Genomic DNA, 21,412 nt, shown 5'->3' with positions numbered 1-21,412 from the left:
TGATCAGGTCAACCCTTAGTCAAGCCGACCCCCGACCCTAGTCATCACCCGCTTATTAACACTATTTTATTGTATCATACTGTATCATGTTACTATATTACCAAATACCCTTTTGCCTATCTGCGCCCCCATCCCTCTCCTTTCCCAGTCCTACTCCATTTAGCCAACTTTGCCTGGATTTCACAGGGGGTAAATTCAATATGTAAAAATAAACAAATCTGTGGTAGAGACTGTTTTAATTTCCAGGCTTAGCCGAAGAGATGAAGGGACATGGGGATTCAGTGAAAGAGGAAACAGAAATGGTCGCCTTTCTTGTGCAACATCAAAGGGTGTCTGACGGTCATCTTGATCAATCAGTCAATCAGTGATATTCATTGAGAGCTTGTGGTATGCAGAGTTTGGAAGAGTACTGTAAAACAGAGGTGGTAAGCTTGTCTCCTGACAAAGAACTCACAGGATAGAGGGACATGAGTTCTTCTGTTGGGGCACCATCTTTAATATCCCAGGCAGGTGGCTATCTTGCATGCATCTCATGCATGTCATTTCTGTATGTGTTGATCAGTGGCAACTACTTACCTAGCATGTCATCTGAACCTGATCCTGCTCATCATCGCCTAGCCCAGTTTTTTTAAGGTATTTTTGCAGCGCTTACTATGTGCCAAGCTATGTACTAAGCACTGAGGTCAATACAAGATAATCAGGTTCAGCAAAGTCCCTGTCCATATGGGGTTCACAATCTAAGTAGGAGGATTTGATCCCATTTTATAGATGAGCTAATTTAGGCCCAGATAAGCTGAGAGACTGTTCAGGGCCGCACAGCAGGCAAGTGGAAGAGCTGGAATTAGAACTCGGGTTCTCTGGCTCCCAGGCCCAAACTCCTTCCACTAGGCCAAATTGTTTCTAATGATCACAACATTCCTTCTTTCAGAGGCACCTGGAAAATGCGGACCACCTCCACCTATTAACAATGGAGACATCACTTCTTTCCCATTACGTGAATACCCTTCTGGAGCCCAGGTGGAATACAAGTGCCAGAACCTTTATAAACTGGAGGGTTCCAAAGATGTGAGGTGTGAAAATGGGAAGTGGTCAAATCCACCGTCGTGCTTAGGTAAATGGAATATATTCCCCGAGATCATGAGATGATCAAGCAGGGAACAAATGATCATGAGAATTAAAATGACACAATACATCACTTGGTTCAGTATCCCAAAATCTATTGCGGTCTCAGTAAATGCAGAATCCCAAACAGGGTTTTAGGTCCATGCCTCCGAGGAGGATGAAGCTGCATGCTACTTTCAAAGCCAGCGGTGTAGAGATTCGAGTAGGGCAACAACAACAACAAAAAAGAGCAACATTAAGGTCAGTGTGAATAATTCACATTATTGATTAAATGTAAAATTATGAAATCAGAAAAAGTCCCTGTTCCATCCATATAGGGATTATAATGTATCATCCCAATTTTATGGATGAGGAAACCGAGGCCCAGTCAAGCTAACTGATTTATGCACAGTCACGTAAAACTGATCATTTTACTAAAATTATGGTTTTAAGAACTACAATACTCAAGAAATATGTATCAATGAATTTTCTTCACAAGTTGGGTGGCTTTGACACTGGGACTAAGAAGATATCAGGCAACTGCCATGCTACCCTGCTTGAAGGGCTCCCTGATTTCCCCTATTTCTTGGGTTGGTCCCTGTTGCTTCCCTCCTCTTTGGGATGACTGTCCTTGTGGTCAGAAAGGTTTCAAAAGCCACCCTCCACTTCCGAGTGGGATGAATGGCACCTCTGAATATTGCAAAAGAGGAAAGAACCTAGGTCTGGGAGTCAGAGGACCTGGATTCTAATCCCAGTTCTCCCTCTTGCCTGCTATATGACCTGGGACAAGTCACAACTTCTCTGGGGGTAGGTAGAGGGGTATCAAGAAGAGGAAGGAGGAGGAGAGGAGTTAGAAGGACCTCTGCCATGAACGAGTGATGTTTTCTGACATTCATCTCCTGCCTTCTTCCCTTATACTCTCGTCCTGTTACTTCCTCTTCCCAAAGTGAAGGATGCAGTGGGGTGGGGAGGTAGTGGGGTAGAGTGAGAGGAAGGAGAGGAGTGTTGGGGAATCTTCCTTTTCCCCATGATCATATTGACATTCCACACTATCAGTGCAGTAGAGCACCTTCATAACTGGTTGAGAGGAAAGAGGACAGGCTTTGAAGTCAGAGGTTCTAATCCCTGCAGTGTGGCCTTAGGCAAGTCACTTCTCTGTGCCTCAGTTTCCTCATCTGTAAAATGGACATTCAATGCCTGCTCTCCATCCTACTTAGATTGTGAACTTCATATGGAGACAGTTAAACCAACCTGATTAATGTGCGTCTATCCCAGAGCTTAGAATAGACATTCATTCAATCGCATTTATTGAGCACTTACTGTGTGCAGAACACTGTACTAAGTACTTGGGAGAATACAGTACAAAATAAAAAGACACGTTCCCTGCCCACAACGAGCTTACAGTCTAGAGAGGGGGCAGAGACAGACATTAATATAAATCATTGAATTACAGATGGGTACATAAGTGCTGTGGGGCTGGTGGGGAGGTAGAAGAACAAAGGTAGCAAGTCAGGATGATGCAGAAGGGGTTGGGAGAAGAAGTACCTTCAATATGGCTTTGAAGGGGGTGTTAAATGGCGCCATCCTTGGCTTATACTGTGTTTAACAAACGTTATAGTAGTAATAATAATAATACTAATGAAGCAAGTATCAAAATCACCACAATCATGAGAAATGTATTTTTTCACTGTCAAGTATGAAAGGCTTTAAAATTTGTAGCAGTCCTTGTCCCCAATTCCTTCTTAATGCTTTGTAACACGGGAATTTACTCTGTCTCCTGAACAGAGAATCTGATCTCACTCCTCTCCTAACAGACAAAGTAAAGCTGCCTACCCTCCTGCTTGACAGGTTTTGTGTATTTAGTCAATCTGGGCTTGGACACCTGCAGAAGTGAATGGAGAAATTAAATCTAATCCTAAAATTTGGTGACAAATGATTACTTGGCTGGACAAAAGGTGCACAGAAAAAGGGCTGGACAAATAGGTTCAGAATGAGGGACAAGTGGTGACCAACTATAACAGCATTTAGAATAGTGCTTGGTACATAGTAAGAGCTTAACAAATACCATCATCATCACCACCTTTATTTTCAAGGCTGAATCAGAAGGAAAAGGGCAACTGTTTTAATGGGAAAATGGATTCGTTTTAAAGATCTTTAGGTTAGGAAGTGGGCTGGGCACAGGGAGGGGAGGGTCAAGGAATCAGTGGAAGTGAGGAAGGTTAAGATGAGATAGGTGGTAGGCTGAGAGGGGATGGATGGGAGGCTGGGAAGGTTTAAGCTTTTATCCAAATAGGCCCCAAGCTAATCATCAGCCTGTAACTATTTTATCTAACGCTGAAAACCCTGTCACAATTCCAGTTAGATAAATCCCGTGACTTTGCTGATTATAGATAATAGATGATCATTTTCATTCTATTTTCTGACAGAGGCATGTACAACATCGCCAGAAGATATGGCGAGAAACAATATACAGTTGAAATGGAGAAACTTGGAAAAAATATACGTTGAAACTGGAGATATGACTGAATTTACCTGCAGAAATGGATTTAGGAAAGCTCAAGGATCACCTCCTTTTAAAGTACAGTGTATACAAGGAAAAATGACCTATCCCATCTGTGTTCAATGTAAGTTTTCTTGTTCAATGAACAGTGCAATTAGAAAAAGAAATTTCACTTCTACTCTATGGTAGTAATTCAGGCAGTCCTGAAAAGACAACAAAACTGTAGTTTGAACTTAGTCAATCAATAATATTTATTGAGTGCTTACAGTGTGCAGAGTACTGTGCAAAATGTTTAGGATAAAGTATAAGTCACTTAACTCCTCTGTGCCTCAGTTTCCTCTATGGCATGTGCCAAATGTGGATTCAATACTGTTCTCCCTCCTACTTACACTCTCAGCCCCATGTGGGGACATGATCACCTTGTTTCTAATACAGTCCTTGGCACATGGTAAGTGCTTAAAAATGCCACAATTATCATTATTACAATGCCCTCCGCCATCCCATTATCTTCCCTCACGCTGCCATCTACACCACACGTTAACATCTCTACCCCAGGGGGGTCCCCCAAATTCCCGTGACTTTGTCTCATGTAACTCCCTCCCCTCCTTTCCCCCACAATCTGTCATTCCCCCATGTTCCTGAGGTTCCCAGAGTCACCCTACATTCCATTATCTAAACTTGCTCCATTTGGCTTTAATTTTTTTTTTTTAACATTGACCTTTCCCATCTAGCCCAGCCCTTTCCTTACCACACATTCCCTCACAGGATTCCCTCCCACCCCTTCTGGGACCTCAACACCCTGGGATAGGGTTAGTACAACAATAATGATAATAACAACAGCAATAATAACGATCATACTTGTACTATTTGTTAAGTGCTTACTAAGTTTGAAGTAATGTGCTCCCCACTGGGATAGATTAGGCAATTAGACAATTAGGCCAGATGCACTCCCTGACCCAACATGGGGCTCACACTCTAAGAAGGAGGAAGAATAGGTATTGGATTCCCATTTTACAGGTGAAGAAGCAGCCCTGGATTAATCCATATTCACTCATCCATTCAATCATATTTATTGAACTCCTACTATGTGCAGAGCACTGGGGAAAGTAGTCACACTGGGGAACAGTAGTCACATTCTCTGCCTACAACAAGCTTAGAGTCGAGAGGCAGGGAGACAGACAACAATACAAATAAAGAAAATTACTGCTATTTACCTAAGTGCTCTGGGGCTGGGAGATGAGGAAAAGCAAAGGGAGCAAGGCAGGGCAATGCAGAAGGGAGTGGGAGATGAGGAAAAGTGGGATTTAGTCTGCGAAGGCCTCAGGGAGGAGATGTGCCTTCAATAAGGATTTGAAGGCAGGGAGAGTAATTGTCTGTAGGATCTGAGGAGGGAAGGCGTTCCAGGCCAGAGGTGGGACATGGGCTAGGGGTTCACAGGGTGGCAGGAGAGATAGAGGCACAGTGAGAAGGTTAGAACTAGAGGAGCAAAGTGTGTGGGCTGGGTTGTAGAAGGAGAGAAGCGAGGCGAGGTAGGAGGGGACAAGGTGATGGAATGCTTTAAAGCCAATGGTGGGCATTTTTTTGGTTTGATATAGCAGTGTATGGGCAACCACTGGAGTTTTTTGGGAACGGAGTGACACATCCCAAACGTTATGGTAGAAAACTGATCCAGGCAGCAGACTGAACTGTGGACCAGAGTCAGGAGAGAAAGGAGGCTGGGAAGTCAGCAAGGAGGCAAGGATGGAAATGCCATCTACAGTGATGAGGAAATTGGAGGGAGGACAGGGTTTGGATGGGAAGATAAGGAGCTCTGTTTTGGACACGCTAAATTTGTGGTGACTTCTCTTCAAGTAGAGATGTCTTGAAGGCAGGAGAGTGGCGGGAGCCGGAATTAGAACTCAGGTTCTCTGGGTCCCAGGCCTCAGTGCTTTCCACTAGGCCACATTGATGCTTCTAATGATCACAATGTTCCTTCTTTCAGGGGAAGCTGGAGAATGCGGACCACCTCCGCCTATTGACAATGGAGACATCACCTCTTTCCCATTACAAAAATACCCTTCAGGAGCCAAAGTGGAATACAAGTGCCAGAACTTTTATAAACTGGAGGGTTCCAAAGATGTGACGTGTGAAAATGGAAAGTGGTCAAACCCACCGTCGTGCTTAGGTAAGTGCTAAATATTCTCTGGGATCATAAGATGATCCAGGAGTGAAGACACAAGTGTGAGAATTAAAATGACACAATATGTCACTTGATCTGTCCTCAAAATTTATGAAGATCTCTCTTAGTGCAGAATTGCCAACAGGTTTTTATGTCCATGGCCCCAGTGAGATTGGGGCATCTTTCCCAATCAGGGGTGTAGGATTCAAGTAGGGCAACAGAAAAAGAAGAGCAACATTAAAGATGAGTGTGAATGATTCTCACTATTGATGAAAGACAAAGAAACTTAATTGGAAAAAGTCCCTTGTCCCATCTACATAGGGATTAAAATCTATTTTATGCCTGTATTACAAATGAGGAAATTGAGGCCCTGAGAAGTTAAGTGTTTTACCCATGGCGACATTGATAATATCAATGAAACTGATCATATTGACGCGTTTACGGCTTCAATTCAGAACTACAATGCTCAAGACATTGGGTGGGGTGGCTTTAACACCGGGATTCAGAAGATATTATTTCAAGGAACTGCCAGGCTATCCCACTGGCAGCGGGTGTCATGGTTTTCCCCATTTCTTGGGTTGGTCGTTCCTCTTTCGAGTGACTGTCCTTGCAGTCGGAGTGATTTTGGAAGGCAATCTCCACTTCGGAATGGGATGAATGGCACCTTCAAATATTGGAACAGTGGAAAGAGGACGGGCCTGGAGTCAGAGGATGTGGGTTCTAATTTTATTTCTCCTCCCTGCCTGCTGTGTGATCTGGGACAAGAGACCTAACTTGTCTGGGAGTAGGTAGAGGGGGAGCAAGAAGGGGAAGGAGGTGAAGAGGATTTAGAAGGACCTCTGCCATGAGCGAATGAAGTTGCTTTCTGACATGAATCTCTTGCCCTCTTCCTCTCTACTTTTGTCCAGTGACTTCCCCTTCCCAAAGTGAAGGAAGCAGTGGGGTGAGGAGGTAGGGGGCTTGAGTGGGAGGAAGGAGAGGGGTGATGGGAGTCTTCCTTTTCCCCACAGTCATATTGACATTCCACATTATGCAGTGCAGCGGGGCACCTTCATAACTGGTCGAGAGGGAAGAGCACAGGCCTTGGAGTCAGAGATTCTAATCCTGCTATGTGGCTTTGAGTAAGTCACTTCACAGGGCCTCAGCTTCCTCATCGGTAAAATGAACATTCATTGCCTGCTCTCCCTCCTACTTAAGTGTGAGCTTCAAGGGGGGACAGTTCTTCCACCCTGATTAACCTGGGTCCATCCCAGAGCTTAAAATAGTCATTCATTCAATCATTCATTCAATGGTATTTATTGAGCATTTACTGTATGCAGAGCACTGTACTAAGCGCTTGGGAGAGCACTGTATAAAATAAACAGACATTACCTGCCTACAGTAAACTTACAGTCTGGGGTAGGGGTTGGGAAGGGAAGAGACAGACGTTAATATAAATAAATGTATTGCAGATGTGTATGTTAAGTGCTGTGGGGCTGGTAGGGCAGAAAAACAAAGGGCACAAGTCAGCGTGATGCAGAAGGGGGTGGGAGAAGAGAAAAGGTGGGCTTAGTCAGGGAAGACCTCTTGGAAGAGATGTGCCTTCAATAAGGCTTTGAAGGTGGTGGTGGACGGGGTTGGGGGACTAATCGTCTCCATCCTTGCCATAAAGTAAGGGTTTAACATATGTTATAGTAATAATAATGAAAATAATGATAATGAAGCAAGTATCAAAATCACCACAACTATGATAAATGTATTTATTCTCAAATCAAAATTGTCCCTTATTTCTACATTAAGTATGAAAGCTGTTCAAAATTTGTGGGGTTCCACATCCTCAATTTCTTCTTAAGGCTTTGTAACATGGGAATTTGCTTTGTCTACTGAACAGAAAATCTGATCTTGCCCCTCTCCTAATGGACAAAATAAAGCTGTTGACCTTCCTGATTGACAGGCTTGTGTACTTAGTCATTCTGGGTTTGGACACTTGTAGAGCTATATGGAGAAACTAAATCTAACCCCATAATTTGGTGACAAATGATTACTTGGCTGGACAAATATGTGGAGAATGAGGGACAAGTGGTGACCAACTATCACCTTTGTTCCCAAGGGTGATTCAGAAGGAAAAGTGCAACAGTTTTCCTGGCAAAATGGATTAGACCTAAAATGATCTTTGTGTTGGGGAGTGGACTGGGCATAATGAGGGGAGGGATGGATCAGGGAGGCAATGGAAGTGAGGAAGGTTAAGATGAGGTAGGTGGTAGGCTGAGAGGGGATGGTGGGGAGCTGGGAAGGTCTAAGCTTTTATCCAAATAGACTTATCCAAATAGACCCCAAGCTAATCTTCAGGCTGTAACTATTTTATTTAACCCTGAAATCTCTGTTACCATTCCAGTTAGATAAATCCCTTCATTTTGCTGATCACTGATAATAGATGATCACTGTCATTCTTTTCTGACAGACTCATGTACGGCATCACCTGAAGATATGGCAAGAAACAATGTACAGTTGAAATGGGGAAACTGGGAAAAAATATACTCTGAAACTGGAGATACCATTGAATTTGCGTGCAGAAGAGGATTTAGGGAAGCTCCAGGATCACCTCCTTTCAGAGCACAGTGTATACAAGGAAAATTGACTTATCCCATCTGTGTTCAATGTAAGTTTCCTTGTTCAATGAAGGGGGTAATTAGAAAAATAAATTTCACTGCTACTCTATGCTAAAAATTCAGGCAGTCCCAAACACAACAAAATTGTAGTTTGAACTCAGTCAACCAACGATATTTATTGAGTGCTTACCGTGTGCAGAGTATTGTGCAGCGTGTTTAGGAACGTATAAGTCACTTAACTTTTCTGTGTCTCAGTTTCCTCTGAGGCATCTGCCAAATGGGGATTCAATACCTTGTTGTCCCTCCTACTTACACTGTCATCCCCGTGTGGGGACATGATCACCTTGTCCCGTGTGGTGACATGATCACCTTGTTTCTAGTACAGTCCCTGGCACATGGTAAACACTTAAAAATGCCACATTTATTATTATAACATTACATTATTTATCATTATTACAATGCCCCCCTGCCATCCCATTATCTCCCCTCATCCTGCCATCCACACCATACATTAACATCTCTACCCCAGAGGTTCCCCTAACATCCCCAGACTTTGTGTCATGTTACTCTTTGCCCGTCTTTTCCCCACAACCTGCCATTCTCCCACGTTTCTCTTGTTCCCAGAGTCACCCTACACTCCGTTAACTCAACGTGCTCTATTTGGCTTTGATTTCTTTTTAACCTTTAACCTTTCCCATCTAGTCCAGCCCTTTCTTTACCACACATTCCACCGCAGGATTCCCTCCCACCCCTTCTGGGACTTTAACACCATGGGATAGGGCTAGTATAACAACGATAATGATGATAATAATAATAATAATGATTTCATAATATTCATTCATACATTCAATCATATTTATTGAGCACTGACTGAATGCAGAGCACTGTAATAACAGTACTAATGATAATAATTCTGGTAGTTTATGTAGAAGCAGTGTGATCTAATGGCCAGATCCTGGGCTTGTGAGTCAGAGATAGTGTATTCTAATCCCGGCTCTGCCACTTGTCTGCTCTGTGACCTTGGGCAAGTCACTTAACTTCTCTGGGCCTCAGTTACCTCATCTGTAAAATGAGGATGAAGACTGTGAGCCCCATGTGGGACAACCTGATGATTTTGTATCTAGCCCGGTGCTTAGAAGAGTGCTAGGCACATAAGTGCTTAACAAATACCATTAATATTATTATTACTTGTTAAGTGCTTACTATGTGGCATATACTGTTCTAAGTATATGTTAGTATACTGTTCTGGGTTAGACACAGGTTAATCAGGTTGGATCCAGTCCCTGTCCCACATAGGACTAACATACTTAATCCCCATTTTACAGATGAATGAAATGAGGCACAGGGAATTTAAGTGACTTGCCCAAGGTCACACAACTGACAACTGGCGGGGCCAGGATTAGAACCTATGTCTTCTGACTCTTGCCAAAAGGCCATGCTGCTTATAAATGTTGTGGTTATTTAATAATAACTACAGCAATAATAATGATGAATAACAGCAATAATAATAATACTTGTGACATTTCTTTAACACTAAGTGTTAACTACTGTACTCCCTACTGGAGTTGATGCAAGACAATTAAGGGACCAAGAAGGGGAAGGAGGAGAAGAGGAATTGGAAGGACCTCTGCCATGAGCAAGTCATGTTTTCTGTCATGAATCCCCTGCCCTCTTCCTCTATACTGTTCTCTTGTGGCTTCCCCTTCCCAAATTGAAGGAGGCAGTGTGGTGAGGAGGTATGGGGTTAGAGTGGGAGGAAGGAGAGGGGTGATGGGGTCTTCTTTTTCCCCACAGTCACAGTGACATTCCACGCTATGCAGTGCAGTGGGGCACTTTCATAACTGGTCGAGAGGAAAGTGCACGGACCTTGGAGTCAGAGGTTCTAATCCCTGCAGTGTGGCTTTGGGCAAGTCACTTCACAGGGCATCAGAGTCCTCATCTGTACAATGGACAGTCAATGCCTGCTCTCCCTCCTACTTAAAAGTGAGCTCCAAGGGAGGACAGTTCTTCCATCCTGATTAACCTCGGTCCATCCCAGAACTTAAAATAGTCATTCATTCAATCATTTATTCAGTGGTATTTACTGAGCATTTACTGTATGCAGAGCACTGAACTAAGTGCTTGGGAGACCACAGTACAAAATAAACAGACACTTTCCCTGCCCACAACAAACTTACAGTTTGGGGTGGGGGTTGGGGAAGGCAGAGACAGACATTAATATAAATAAATGAATTACAGATGTGTATGTAAGTGCTGTGGCACTGGTGGGGCAGAAAAACAAAGGGTGCAAGTCAGGGTGATGCAGAAGGGGGTGGGAGAAGAGAAAAGGCGGGCTTAGTCAGGGAAGACCTCTTGGAGGAGATGTGCTTTCAATAAGGCTTTGAAGGTGGTGGTGGTCGGGGGGGGAGTAATTGTCTTCATCCTTGCCATACAGTAAGGGTTTAACAAATGTTATAGTAATAATAATGAAAATGATGATAATGAAGCAAGTATCAAAATCACCACAACTGTGAGAAACGTATTTATTCTCAAATCAAAATTGTCCCTTATTTCTACATTATGAAAGCTGTTCAAAATTTGTGGGGTTCCACGTCCTCAATTTCTTCTTAAGGCTTTGTAACATGGGAATTTGCTTTGTCTCCTGAACACAGAATCTGATCTTGCCCCTCCCCTAACCGACAAAATAAAGTTGCTGACCTTCCTGATTGACAAGTTTTGTGTATTTAGTCAATCTGGGTTTGGACACTTATACAGATTTATATAGAAACTAAATCTAACCTCACAATTTGGCGACAAATGATTTCTTGGCTGAACAAAAGGTGCACAGAAAAAGCACTGGACAAATATGTTGAGAATGAGGGGCAAGTGGTGACCAACTATCATCTTTGTTCCCAAGGCTGAATCAGAAGGAAAAGTGCAACCATTTTAATGGGAAAATGGATTAGACCTAAAGATGTTCTTTGAGTTGGGGAATGGGCTGGGCACGGTGAGGGCAGAGACGGATCAGGGAGACAGTGGAAGTGAGGAAGGTTAAGATGAGGTAGGTGGTAGGCTGGGAGGGGATGGATGGGGGGCTGGGAAGGTCTAAGCTTTTATCCAAATAGACCCCAAGCTAATCTTCAGGCTGTAACTATTTTATTTAACCCTGAAATCCCTGTCACACTTCCAGTTAGATAAATCCCTTGACTTTGCTGATCACTGATAATAGATGATCACTATCATTCTTTTCTGACAGACTCATGTACGGCATCTCCTGAAGATATGGCGAGAAACAATATACAGTTGAAATGGGGAAACTGGGAAAAAATATACTATGAACCTGGAGATATCATTGAATTTACCTGCAGAAGTGGATTTAGGAAAGCTGAAGGATCACCTCCTTTTAGAGCGCAATGTGTAGAAAGAAAATTGACCTTTCCCATCTGTGTTAACTGTAAGTTTCCTTGTTCAATGAAAGGGGTTATTAGAAAAAGAAATTTCACTGCTACTCTATGCTACTAATTCAGGTATTCCCAAACACTACAAACTGTAGTTTGAAGTCAATCAATGGAATTTATTGAGTGCTTAGAGTGTGCAGAATATTGTGCAAAGTGTTTAGAAACATATGTCACTTAAGTCCTCTGTGTCTCAGTTTCCTCTGAGGCATCTGTCAAATGTGAATTCTATGCCTGTTCTTCCTCCTACTTACACAGTCAGCCCCATGTGGGGACTTGGTCACCTTGTTTCTAGTGCAGTCCTTGGCGCATGGTAAGTGCTGAAAATGCCACACTGATCATTATTACAATGCCCTCCACCATCCCATTATCTCCCCTCACCATGCCATCCACATCACACATCTCTACCCCAGGGGTTACCCTAACGTCCCCAGACTTTGTCTCATGTAACTCCCTCCCATCCTTTCCCCCAGTACCTGCCATTCCCCCATGATCCTCAGGTTCCCAGAGTCACCGTACATTGTTATCTAACCTTGCTCCACTTGCCTTTGATTCTTTTCACCTTTAACCGTTCCCATCTAGCCCAGCCCTTTCTGTGCCACATATTCCCTCATAGGATTCATTCCCACCCCTTCTGGGACCTCAGCACCCTGGGTTAGGGTTAGTACAACAATAATAATGATGATAATAATGATAATAATTCATTCATTCAATCATATTTATTGAGCACCTACTGTGCGCCTAGCACTGTAATTATAGTACTGATGATAATAATTATGGTAGTTTATGTAGAAGCTGCATGACCTATTGGCCAGATCCTGGGCTTGAGAGTCAGAGGCAGCCAATTCTAATCCCAGCTCTGCCACTTGTCTGCTCTGTGACCTTGGGCAGGTCACTTCAGTCCTCTGGGCCTCAGTTACCTCATCTGAAAATAGGGAAGAAGACTGTGAGCCCCACATGGGACGACCTGATGACCTCATATCTACCCCAGCCCTTAGAAGAGTGCTTGACATATAAGAGAACAGTGCTTGACATATAAAAAGTGCTTAACAAATACCATTATTAATATTATTATTATTACTTGTTAAGTGCTTACTATGTGGCAAACACTGTTCTAAGTGCTGGGTTAGATACAAGTTAGTCAGGTTGGACCCAATCCCTGTCCCACACAGGGCTCACATACTTAATCCCCATTTTGCAGATGAGGGAACTGAGGCCCAGAGGACTGAAGTGACCTGCCCAGGGTCACAAAGCAGACATGCAGAGGGTACAGGGTTAGAACCCATGACTCTCTGACTCCCAGGACCATCTCTATCTACTAAACCATGCTGCTTCTCTTACTCTTACCCAGTACTAAGCACTTGGGGGAGTACAGTACAGTGATACACAGACACATAACCTCCCCACAATGACCTTACAGTGTAAAGCTTGGGGAGACAGATATTAATATAAATAAATAAATTACAAATATTTCCATAGATGCTGTAGGTCTGGGAAGGAGGATGAATCAAGGGAGCATGTTAGGTTGCCGCGGAAGGGAGCGGGAGAAGAGGAAAGGGGAGCTTAGTTAAGGAAATATGCCTTCAATAAGACACACTACTAATAATAATTATAATGGCATGTTTTTAAATGCTTACTATGTGCCACACACTGTTCTAACAGCTGGGGTAAATATAAACTAGTCAGGTTGTCCCACGCAGGGCTCACAGTCTTAATCCCCATTTTGTAGATGAGGGAACTGAGGCAAAGAGACCTTAAATCACACAAGTCACCCAAGGTCACACAACTGACAAGTGGTGGAGCCAGGATTAGAACCCATGTCTTCTGACTCCCAAGCTGGTGCTTTTGCCATTAGGCCACGCAGCTTATAAATGTTATAGTCAATAACTACAACAATAATAACTACAACAATATGGATGATAACAGCAATAATGATAATACAGGTGCTACTTGTTAAGCTCTTACTAAGTGGTAAGTACTATACTTCCCACAGGGATAGATACAAGACAATTAGGCCAGATGCACTCCCTGACCCAACATGGGGCTCACACCCTAAGAAGGAGGAAGAATGGGTATTAGATCCCCATTTTACAGGTGAAGGAACAGCCTTGGGTCAACCCATATTTATTGATCCATTCAATCGTATTTATTGAACTTCTACTGTGTGCAGAGCACTGGGGAAAGTACAGTAGAACAGTAGTCACATGCTCTGCCCACAACAAGCTTACAGTCTAGAGGCAGGGAGACAGACAACAATACAAATAAAGAAAATTACTGCTATTTACCTAAGTGCTCTGGGGCTGGGAGATGAGGAAAAGCAAAGGGAGCAAGGCAGGGCAATGCAGAAGGGAGTGGGAGATGAGGAAAAGTGGGATTTAGTCTGCGAAGGCCTCTGGGAGGAGATGTGCCTTCAGTAAAGATTTGAAGGCAGGGAGAGTAATTGTCTGTAGGATCTGAGGAGGGAAGGCGTTCCAGGCCAGAGGTGGGACATGGGCTAGGGGTTCACAGGGTGGCAGGTGAGATAGAGGCACAGTGAGAAGGTTAGAACTAGAGGAGCAAAGTGTGTGGGCTGGGTTGTAGAAGGAGAGAAGCGAGGCGAGGTAGGAGGGGACAAGGTGATGGAATGCTTTAAAGCCAGTGGTGGGCATTTTTTTGGTTTGATATAGCAGTGTATGGGCAACCACTGGAGTTTTTTGGGAACGGAGTGACACATCCCAAACGTTATGGTAGAAAACTGATCCAGGCAGCAGACTGAACTGTGGACCAGAGTCAGGAGAGAAAGGAGGCTGGGAAGTCAGCAAGGAGGCAAGGATGGAAATGCCATCTACAGTGATGAGGAAATTGGAGGGAGGACAGGGTTTGGATGGGAAGATAAGGAGCTCTGTTTTGGACACGCTAAATTTGTGGTGACTTCTCTTCAAGTAGAGATGTCTTGAAGGCAGGAGAGTGGCGGGAGCCGGAATTAGAACTCAGGTTCTCTGGGTCCCAGGCCTCAGTGCTTTCCACTAGGCCACATTGATGCTTCTAATGATCACAATGTTCCTTCTTTCAGGGGAAGCTGGAGAATGCGGACCACCTCCGCCTATTGACAATGGAGACATCACCTCTTTACCGTTACAAATATACCCTTCGGGAGCCAAAGTGGAATACAAGTGCCAGAACCTTTATAAACTGGAGGGTTCCAAAGATGTGATGTGTGAAAATGGAAAGTGGTCAAACCCACCGTCGTGCTTAGGTAAGTGCTAAATATTCTCTGGGATCATAAGATGATCCAGGAGTGAAGACACAAGTGTGAGAATTAAAATGACACAATATGTCACTTGATCTGTCCTCAAAATTTATGAAGATCTCTCTTAGTGCAGAATTGCCAACAGGTTTTTATGTCCATGGCCCCAGTGAGATTGGGGCATCTTTCCCAATCAGGGGTGTAGGATTCAAGTAGGGCAACAGAAAAAGAAGAGCAACATTAAGATGAGTGTGAATGATTCTCACTATTGATGAAAGACTAACTTAATTGGAAAAAGTCCCTTGTCCCATCTACGTAGGGATTAAAATCTATTTTATGCCTGTATTACAGATGAGGAAATTGAGGCCCTGAGAAGTTAAGTGTTTTACCCATAGCGACATTGATAATATCAATAAAACTGATCATATTGACGCGTTTACGGCTTCAATTCAGAACTACAATGCTCAAGACATTGGGTGGGGTGGCTTTAACACCGGGATTCAGAAGATATTATTTCAAGGAACTGCCAGGCTATCCCACTGGCTGCGGGTGTCATGATTTTCCCCATTTCTTGGGATGGTCCTTCCTCTTTGGAGTGACTGTCCTTGCAGTCGGAATGATTTTGGAAGGCAATCTCCCCTTCGGAATGGGATGAATGGCACCTTCAAATATTGGAACAGTGATAATAATAATAATAATAATGTTGGTATTTGTTAAGCGCTTACTATGTGCCGAGCACTGTTTTAAGCGCTGGGGTAGACATAGGGGAATCAGGTTGTCCCACGTGGGGCTCACAGTCTTAATCCCCATTTTACAGATGAGGGAACTGAGGCACAGAGAAGTGAAGTGACTTGCCCACAGTCACACAGCCAACAAGTGGCAGAGCTGGGATTCGAACTCATGAGCCCTGACTCCAAAGCCCGTGCTCTTTCCACTGAGCCACGCTGCTTCTCAGTGGAAAGAGCATGGGCCTGGAGTCAGAGGATGAGGGTTCTAATCTTATAAACCTAACCTAAACTAACTTGTCTGGGAGTAGGTAGATGGGGAGCAAGAAGGGGAAGGAGGTGAAGAGGATTTAGAAGGACCTCTGCCATGAGCGAATGAAGTTGCTTTCTGACATGAATCTCTTGCCCTCTTCCTCTCTACTTTTGTCCAGTGACTTCCCCTTCCCAAAGTGAAGGAAGCAGTAGGGTGAGGAGGTAGGGGGCTTGAGTGGGAGGAAGGAGAGGGGTGATGGGAGTCTTCCTTTTCCCCACAGTCATATTGACATTCCACATTATGCAGTGCAGCGGGGCACCTTCATAACTGGTCGAGAGGGAAGAGCACAGGCCTTGGAGTCAGAGATTCTAATCCTGCTATGTGGCTTTGAGTAAGTCACTTCACAGGGCCTCAGCTTCCTCATCAGTAAAATGAACATTCATTGCCTGCTCTCCCTCCTACTTAAGTGTGAGCTTCAAGGGGGGACAGTTCTTCCACCCTGATTAACCTGGGTCCATCCCAGAGCTTAAAATAGTCATTCATTCAATCATTCATTCAATGGTATTTATTGAGCATTTACTGTATGCAGAGCACTGTACTAAGCGCATGGGAGAGCACTGTATAAAATAAACAGACACATTCCCTGCCCACAGCAAACTTACAGTCTGGGGTAGGGGTTGGGAAGGGAAGAGACAGACGTTAATATAAATAAATGTATTGCAGATGTGTATGTTAAGTGCTGTGGGGCTGGTGGGGCAGAAAAACAAAGGGCGCAAGTCGGGTGATGCAGAAGGGGGTGGAAGAAGAGAAAAGGTGGGCTTAGTCAGGGAAGACCTCTTGGAAGAGATGTGCCTTCAATAAGGCTTTGAAGGTGGTGGTGGACGGGGTTGGGGGACTAATCGTCTCCATCCTTGCCATAAAGTAAGGGTTTAACATATGTTATAGTAATAATAATGAAAATAATGATAATGAAACAAGTATCAAAATCACCACAACTGTGATAAATGTATTTATTCTCAAATCAAAATTGTCCCTTATTTCTACATTAAGTATGAAAGCTGTTCAAAATCTGTGGGGTTCCACATCCTCAATTTCTTCTTAAGGCTTTGTAACATAGGAATTTGCTTTGTCTACTGAACAGAAAATCTGATCTTGCCCCTCTCCCAATGGACAAAATAAAGCTGTTGACCTTCCTGATTGACAGGCTTTGTGTACTTAGTCATTCTGGGTTTGGACACTTGTAGAGCTATATGGAGAAACTAAATCTAACCCCACAATTTGGTGACAAATGATTACTTGGCTGGACAAATATGTGGAGAATGAGGGACAAGTGGTGACCAACTATCACCTTTGTTCCCAAGGGTGATTCAGAAGGAAAAGTGCAACCGTTTTCCTGGCAAAATGGATTAGACCTAAAATGATCTTTGTGTTGGGGAGTGGACTGGGCATAATGAGGGGAGGGAAGGATCAGGGAGACAGTGGAAGTGAGGAAGGTTAAGATGAGGTAGGTGGTAGGCTGGGAGGCTATGGATGGGAGGCTGGGAAGGTCTAAGCTTTTATTCAAATAGACCCCAAGCTAATCTTCAGGCTGTAACTATTTTATTTAACCCTGAAATCCCTGTTACAATTCCAGTTAGATAAATTCCTTGACTTTGTTGATCACTGATAATGGATGATCATTGTCACTCTACTGTGACAGGCTCATGTACGGCATCTCCTGAAGATATGGCGAGAAACAATATACAGTTGAAATGGGAAAACTGGAAAAAAATATTCTTTGAACCTGGAGATATCATTGAATTTACCTGCAGAAGTGGATTTAGGAAAGCTCAAGGATCGCCTCCTTTCAGAGCACGGTGTATACAAGGAAAATTGACCTATCCCATCTGTGTTCAATGTAAGTTTCCTTGTTCAGTGAAAGGGGTTATTAGAAAAAGAAATTTCACTGCTACTCTATGCTACTAATTCAGGTATTCCCAAACACAACAAAACCATAGTTTGAAGTTAATCAGTGGTATTTACTGAGTGCTGACAGTACGCCGACTATTGTGCAAAGTGTTTAGGAACATATAAGTCACTTACCTCCTCTGTGCCTCAGTTTCATCTGAGGCATCTGCCAAATGGGAATTCTGTCTGTTCTTCCTCCTACTTACACTGTCAGCCCCATGTGGGACATGATCACCTTGCTTCTTGTACAGTCCTTGGCACATGGTAAGTGCTTAAAAATGCCACATCGATCATTATTACAATGCCCATCGCCATCCAATTATCTCCCCTCACCCTGGCATCCACATCACACATCTCTACCCCAGGGGTTACCCTAACGTCCCCAGACTTTGTCTCATGTAACTCCCTCCCATCCTTTCCCCCAGTACCTGCCATTCCCCCATGATCCTCAGGTTCCCAGAGTCACCGAACATTCTGTTATGTAACCTTGCTCCACTTGCCTTTGATTTTTTTCACCTTTAACCTTTCCCATCTAGCCCAGCCCTTTCTGAACAACATATTCCCTCACTGGATTCCCTCCCACCCCTTCTGGGACCTCAACAGCCTGGGATATTATCAACAATAATAAATGATGATAATAATGATAATAATTCATTCATTCAATCATATTTATTGAGCACTTACTGTGCACCTAGCACTGTAATTACAGTACTAATGATGATAATTATGGTAGTTTATGTAGAAGCAGCGTGACCTATTGGCCAGATCCCGGGCTTGAGAGTCAGAGGCAGCCAATTCTAATCCCAGCTCTGCCACTTGTCTGCTCTGTGACCTTGGGCAGGTCACTTCAGTCCTCTGGGCCTCAGTTACCTCATCTGAAAATAGGGAAGAAGACTGTGAGCCCCGCATGGGACGATCTGATGACCTCATATCTACCCCAGCCTTTAGAACAGTGCTTGGCATATAAATGATGCTTAACGGATACCATTATTATTATTATTATTATTATTATTATTATTACTTGTTAAGTGCTTACTATGTAGCAAACACTGTTCTAAGTGCTGGGTTAGATACAAGTTAGTCAGGTTGGACCCAATCCCTGTCCCACACAGGGCTCACATACTTAATCCCCATTTTGCAGATGAGGGAACTGAGGCCCAGAGGACTGAAGTGACCTGCCCAGGGTCACAAAGCAGACATGCAGAGGGTACAGGATTAGAACCCATGACTCTCTGACTCCCAGGACCATCTCTATCTACTAAACCATGCTGCTTCTCTTACTCTTACCCAGTACTAAGCACTTGGGGGAGTACAGTACAGTGATACACAGACACATAACCTCCCCACAATGACCTTACAGTGTAAAGCTTGGGGAGACAGATATTAATATAAATAAATAAATTACAAATATTTCCATAGATGCTGTAGGTCTGGGAAGGAGGATAAATCAAGGGAGCATGTCAGGTTGCCGCAGAAGGGAGCAGGAGAAGAGGAAAGGGGAGCTTAGTTAAGGAAGGCCTCCTAGAGGAAATATGCCTTCAATAAGACACACTACTAATAATAATTATAATGGCATTTTTTAAGTGCTTACTATGTGCCACACACTGTTCTAAGAGCTGGGGTAAATATAAACTTATCATGTTGGCCCAAGAGGGGCTCACAGTCTTAATCCCCATTTCATAGATGAGGGAACTGAGGCAAAGAGACCTTAAATCACACAAGTCACCCAAGGTCACACAGGTGACAAGTGGTGGAGCCAAGATTAGAACCCATGTCTTCTGACTCCCAAGCTGGTGCTTTTGCCATTAGGCCACGCTGCTTATAAATGTTATAGTCAATAACTATGACAATAAATAATAACTACAACGATATGGATGATAACAGCAATAATGACAATATTTGTGCTATTTGTTAAGCGCTACTTACTAAGTGTTAAGTCCCATTCGGACCCCATTCCCGCTCACCTTATAAAAACCATCACCCCTGCCCTTCTCCCCTCCTTACCTTCTATCTTTAACTGCTCACTCTCCAATGGCTTCTTCCCCTCTGCCTTCAAACAAACCCCATCCTAAAAAAACCCTCTCTCGACCCCACTTCCCCTTCCAGTTATCGCCCTATCTCCCTACTACTCTTCCTTTCTAAGCTCCTAGAACGAGTCATCTACACTCGCTGCCTTGAATTCCTTAACTCCCATTCTCTCCTGGACTCCCTCCAATCTGGCTTCCGTCCCCTCCCCTCTACTGAGACCCCTCTAAGGTCACCCATGACCTCCTTCTTGCCAAATCCAATGGCTCCTACTCTATCCTAATCCTCCTTGACCTCTCAGCTGCCTTTGACACTGTTGACCATCCCCTTCTCCTCCACGCCTTATCTCACCTTGGCTTCACGGACTCTGTCCTCTCCTGGTTCTCCTCTTGTCACTCTGACCGTTCATTCTCCATCTCCTTTGCAGGCTCCTCCTCCCCCTCCCATCCTCTAACTGTTGGAGTTCCTCAAGGGTCAGTTCTTGGCCCTCTTCTGTTCTCCATCTACACTCACTCCCTCGGTGAACTCTTTCACTCTCACGGCTTCTACTATCATCTCTATGCAGATGACACACAGATCTACATCTCTGCCCAGTCCTCTCCCCCTCCCTTCAGGCTCGTGTCTCCTCCTGCCTCCAAGACGTCCCTACTTGGTTGTCTGCCCACCACCTAAAACTCAACATGTCCAAAACTGAGCTCCTCATCTTCCCTCCCGAGACCTGTCCTCTTTATGACTTCCCTATCACTGTGGATGGTACGACCATCCTTCCCGTCTCTCAGGCCCGCAACCTCGGTGTCATCTTTGACTCGGCTCTCTCGTTCATCCCACACATCCGATCCGTCACCAAAACCTGCCGGTCTCACCTTTATAATATTGCCAAAATCTGCCCTTTCCTCTCCACCCAAATGGCTATCTTACTGCTACAGGTTCTCACAATATCCCGGCCGGATTATTGTCAGCCTTCTCTCTGATCTCCTTTCCTCTTCTCTCTCCCCGCTCCAGTCTATTCTTCACTCCGCTGCCCGGCTCATCTTCCTGCAGAAACGCTCTGGGCATGTCACTCCCCTTCTTAAAAACCTCCAGTGGCTTCCTATCGACCTCCGGATGAAACAAAAACTTCTCACTCTAGGCTTCAAGGATCTCCATCACCTTGTCCCCTCCTACCTCTCCTCCCTTCTCTCTTTCTACTGCCAACGCCGCACGCTCCGCTCATGTGCCGCCCACCTCCTCACTCTCCCCCGTTCTCGCCTATCCCGCCGTCGAACCCTGGGCCATGTCCTCCTGCTGTCCTGGAATGCCCTCCCTCCTCACCTCCACGAAACTAATTCTCTTCCCGTCTTCAAAACCCTACTTAAAGCTCACCTCCTCCAAGAGGCCTTCCCAGACTGAGCTCCCCTTTTCCCTCTGCTCCCTCTGTTCCCCCTCTACCGCCCCCCTTCACCTCTCCTCAGCTAA

At 44.3% G+C, this 21,412-nt stretch overlaps 1 protein-coding gene across 1 annotated transcript in view; it reads left to right on the top strand.

Annotated features, from left to right (window-relative positions):
• LOC100087841 (complement factor H-like) overlaps positions 1-21,412 on the top strand; it is a 121,460-nt gene that overhangs the window by 43,782 nt on the left and 56,266 nt on the right. Inside the window, exons 17-23 of the mRNA XM_039914354.1 lie at positions 929-1,111; positions 3,528-3,725; positions 5,583-5,765; positions 8,200-8,397; positions 11,583-11,780; positions 14,834-15,016; positions 17,685-17,882. Of these exons, the coding sequence (XP_039770288.1) occupies positions 929-1,111; positions 3,528-3,725; positions 5,583-5,765; positions 8,200-8,397; positions 11,583-11,780; positions 14,834-15,016; positions 17,685-17,882 (1,341 nt within the window). The remainder of the gene's footprint in view (positions 1-928; positions 1,112-3,527; positions 3,726-5,582; positions 5,766-8,199; positions 8,398-11,582; positions 11,781-14,833; positions 15,017-17,684; positions 17,883-21,412) is intronic.

This window comes from Ornithorhynchus anatinus, chromosome 16 (genome assembly GCF_004115215.2).
Source record: "Ornithorhynchus anatinus isolate Pmale09 chromosome 16, mOrnAna1.pri.v4, whole genome shotgun sequence".
NCBI lineage: Eukaryota > Metazoa > Chordata > Mammalia > Monotremata > Ornithorhynchidae > Ornithorhynchus > Ornithorhynchus anatinus.
Note: the sequence above shows the minus strand (reverse complement) of the source record. Positions and strands in the feature narration are given on the sequence as shown.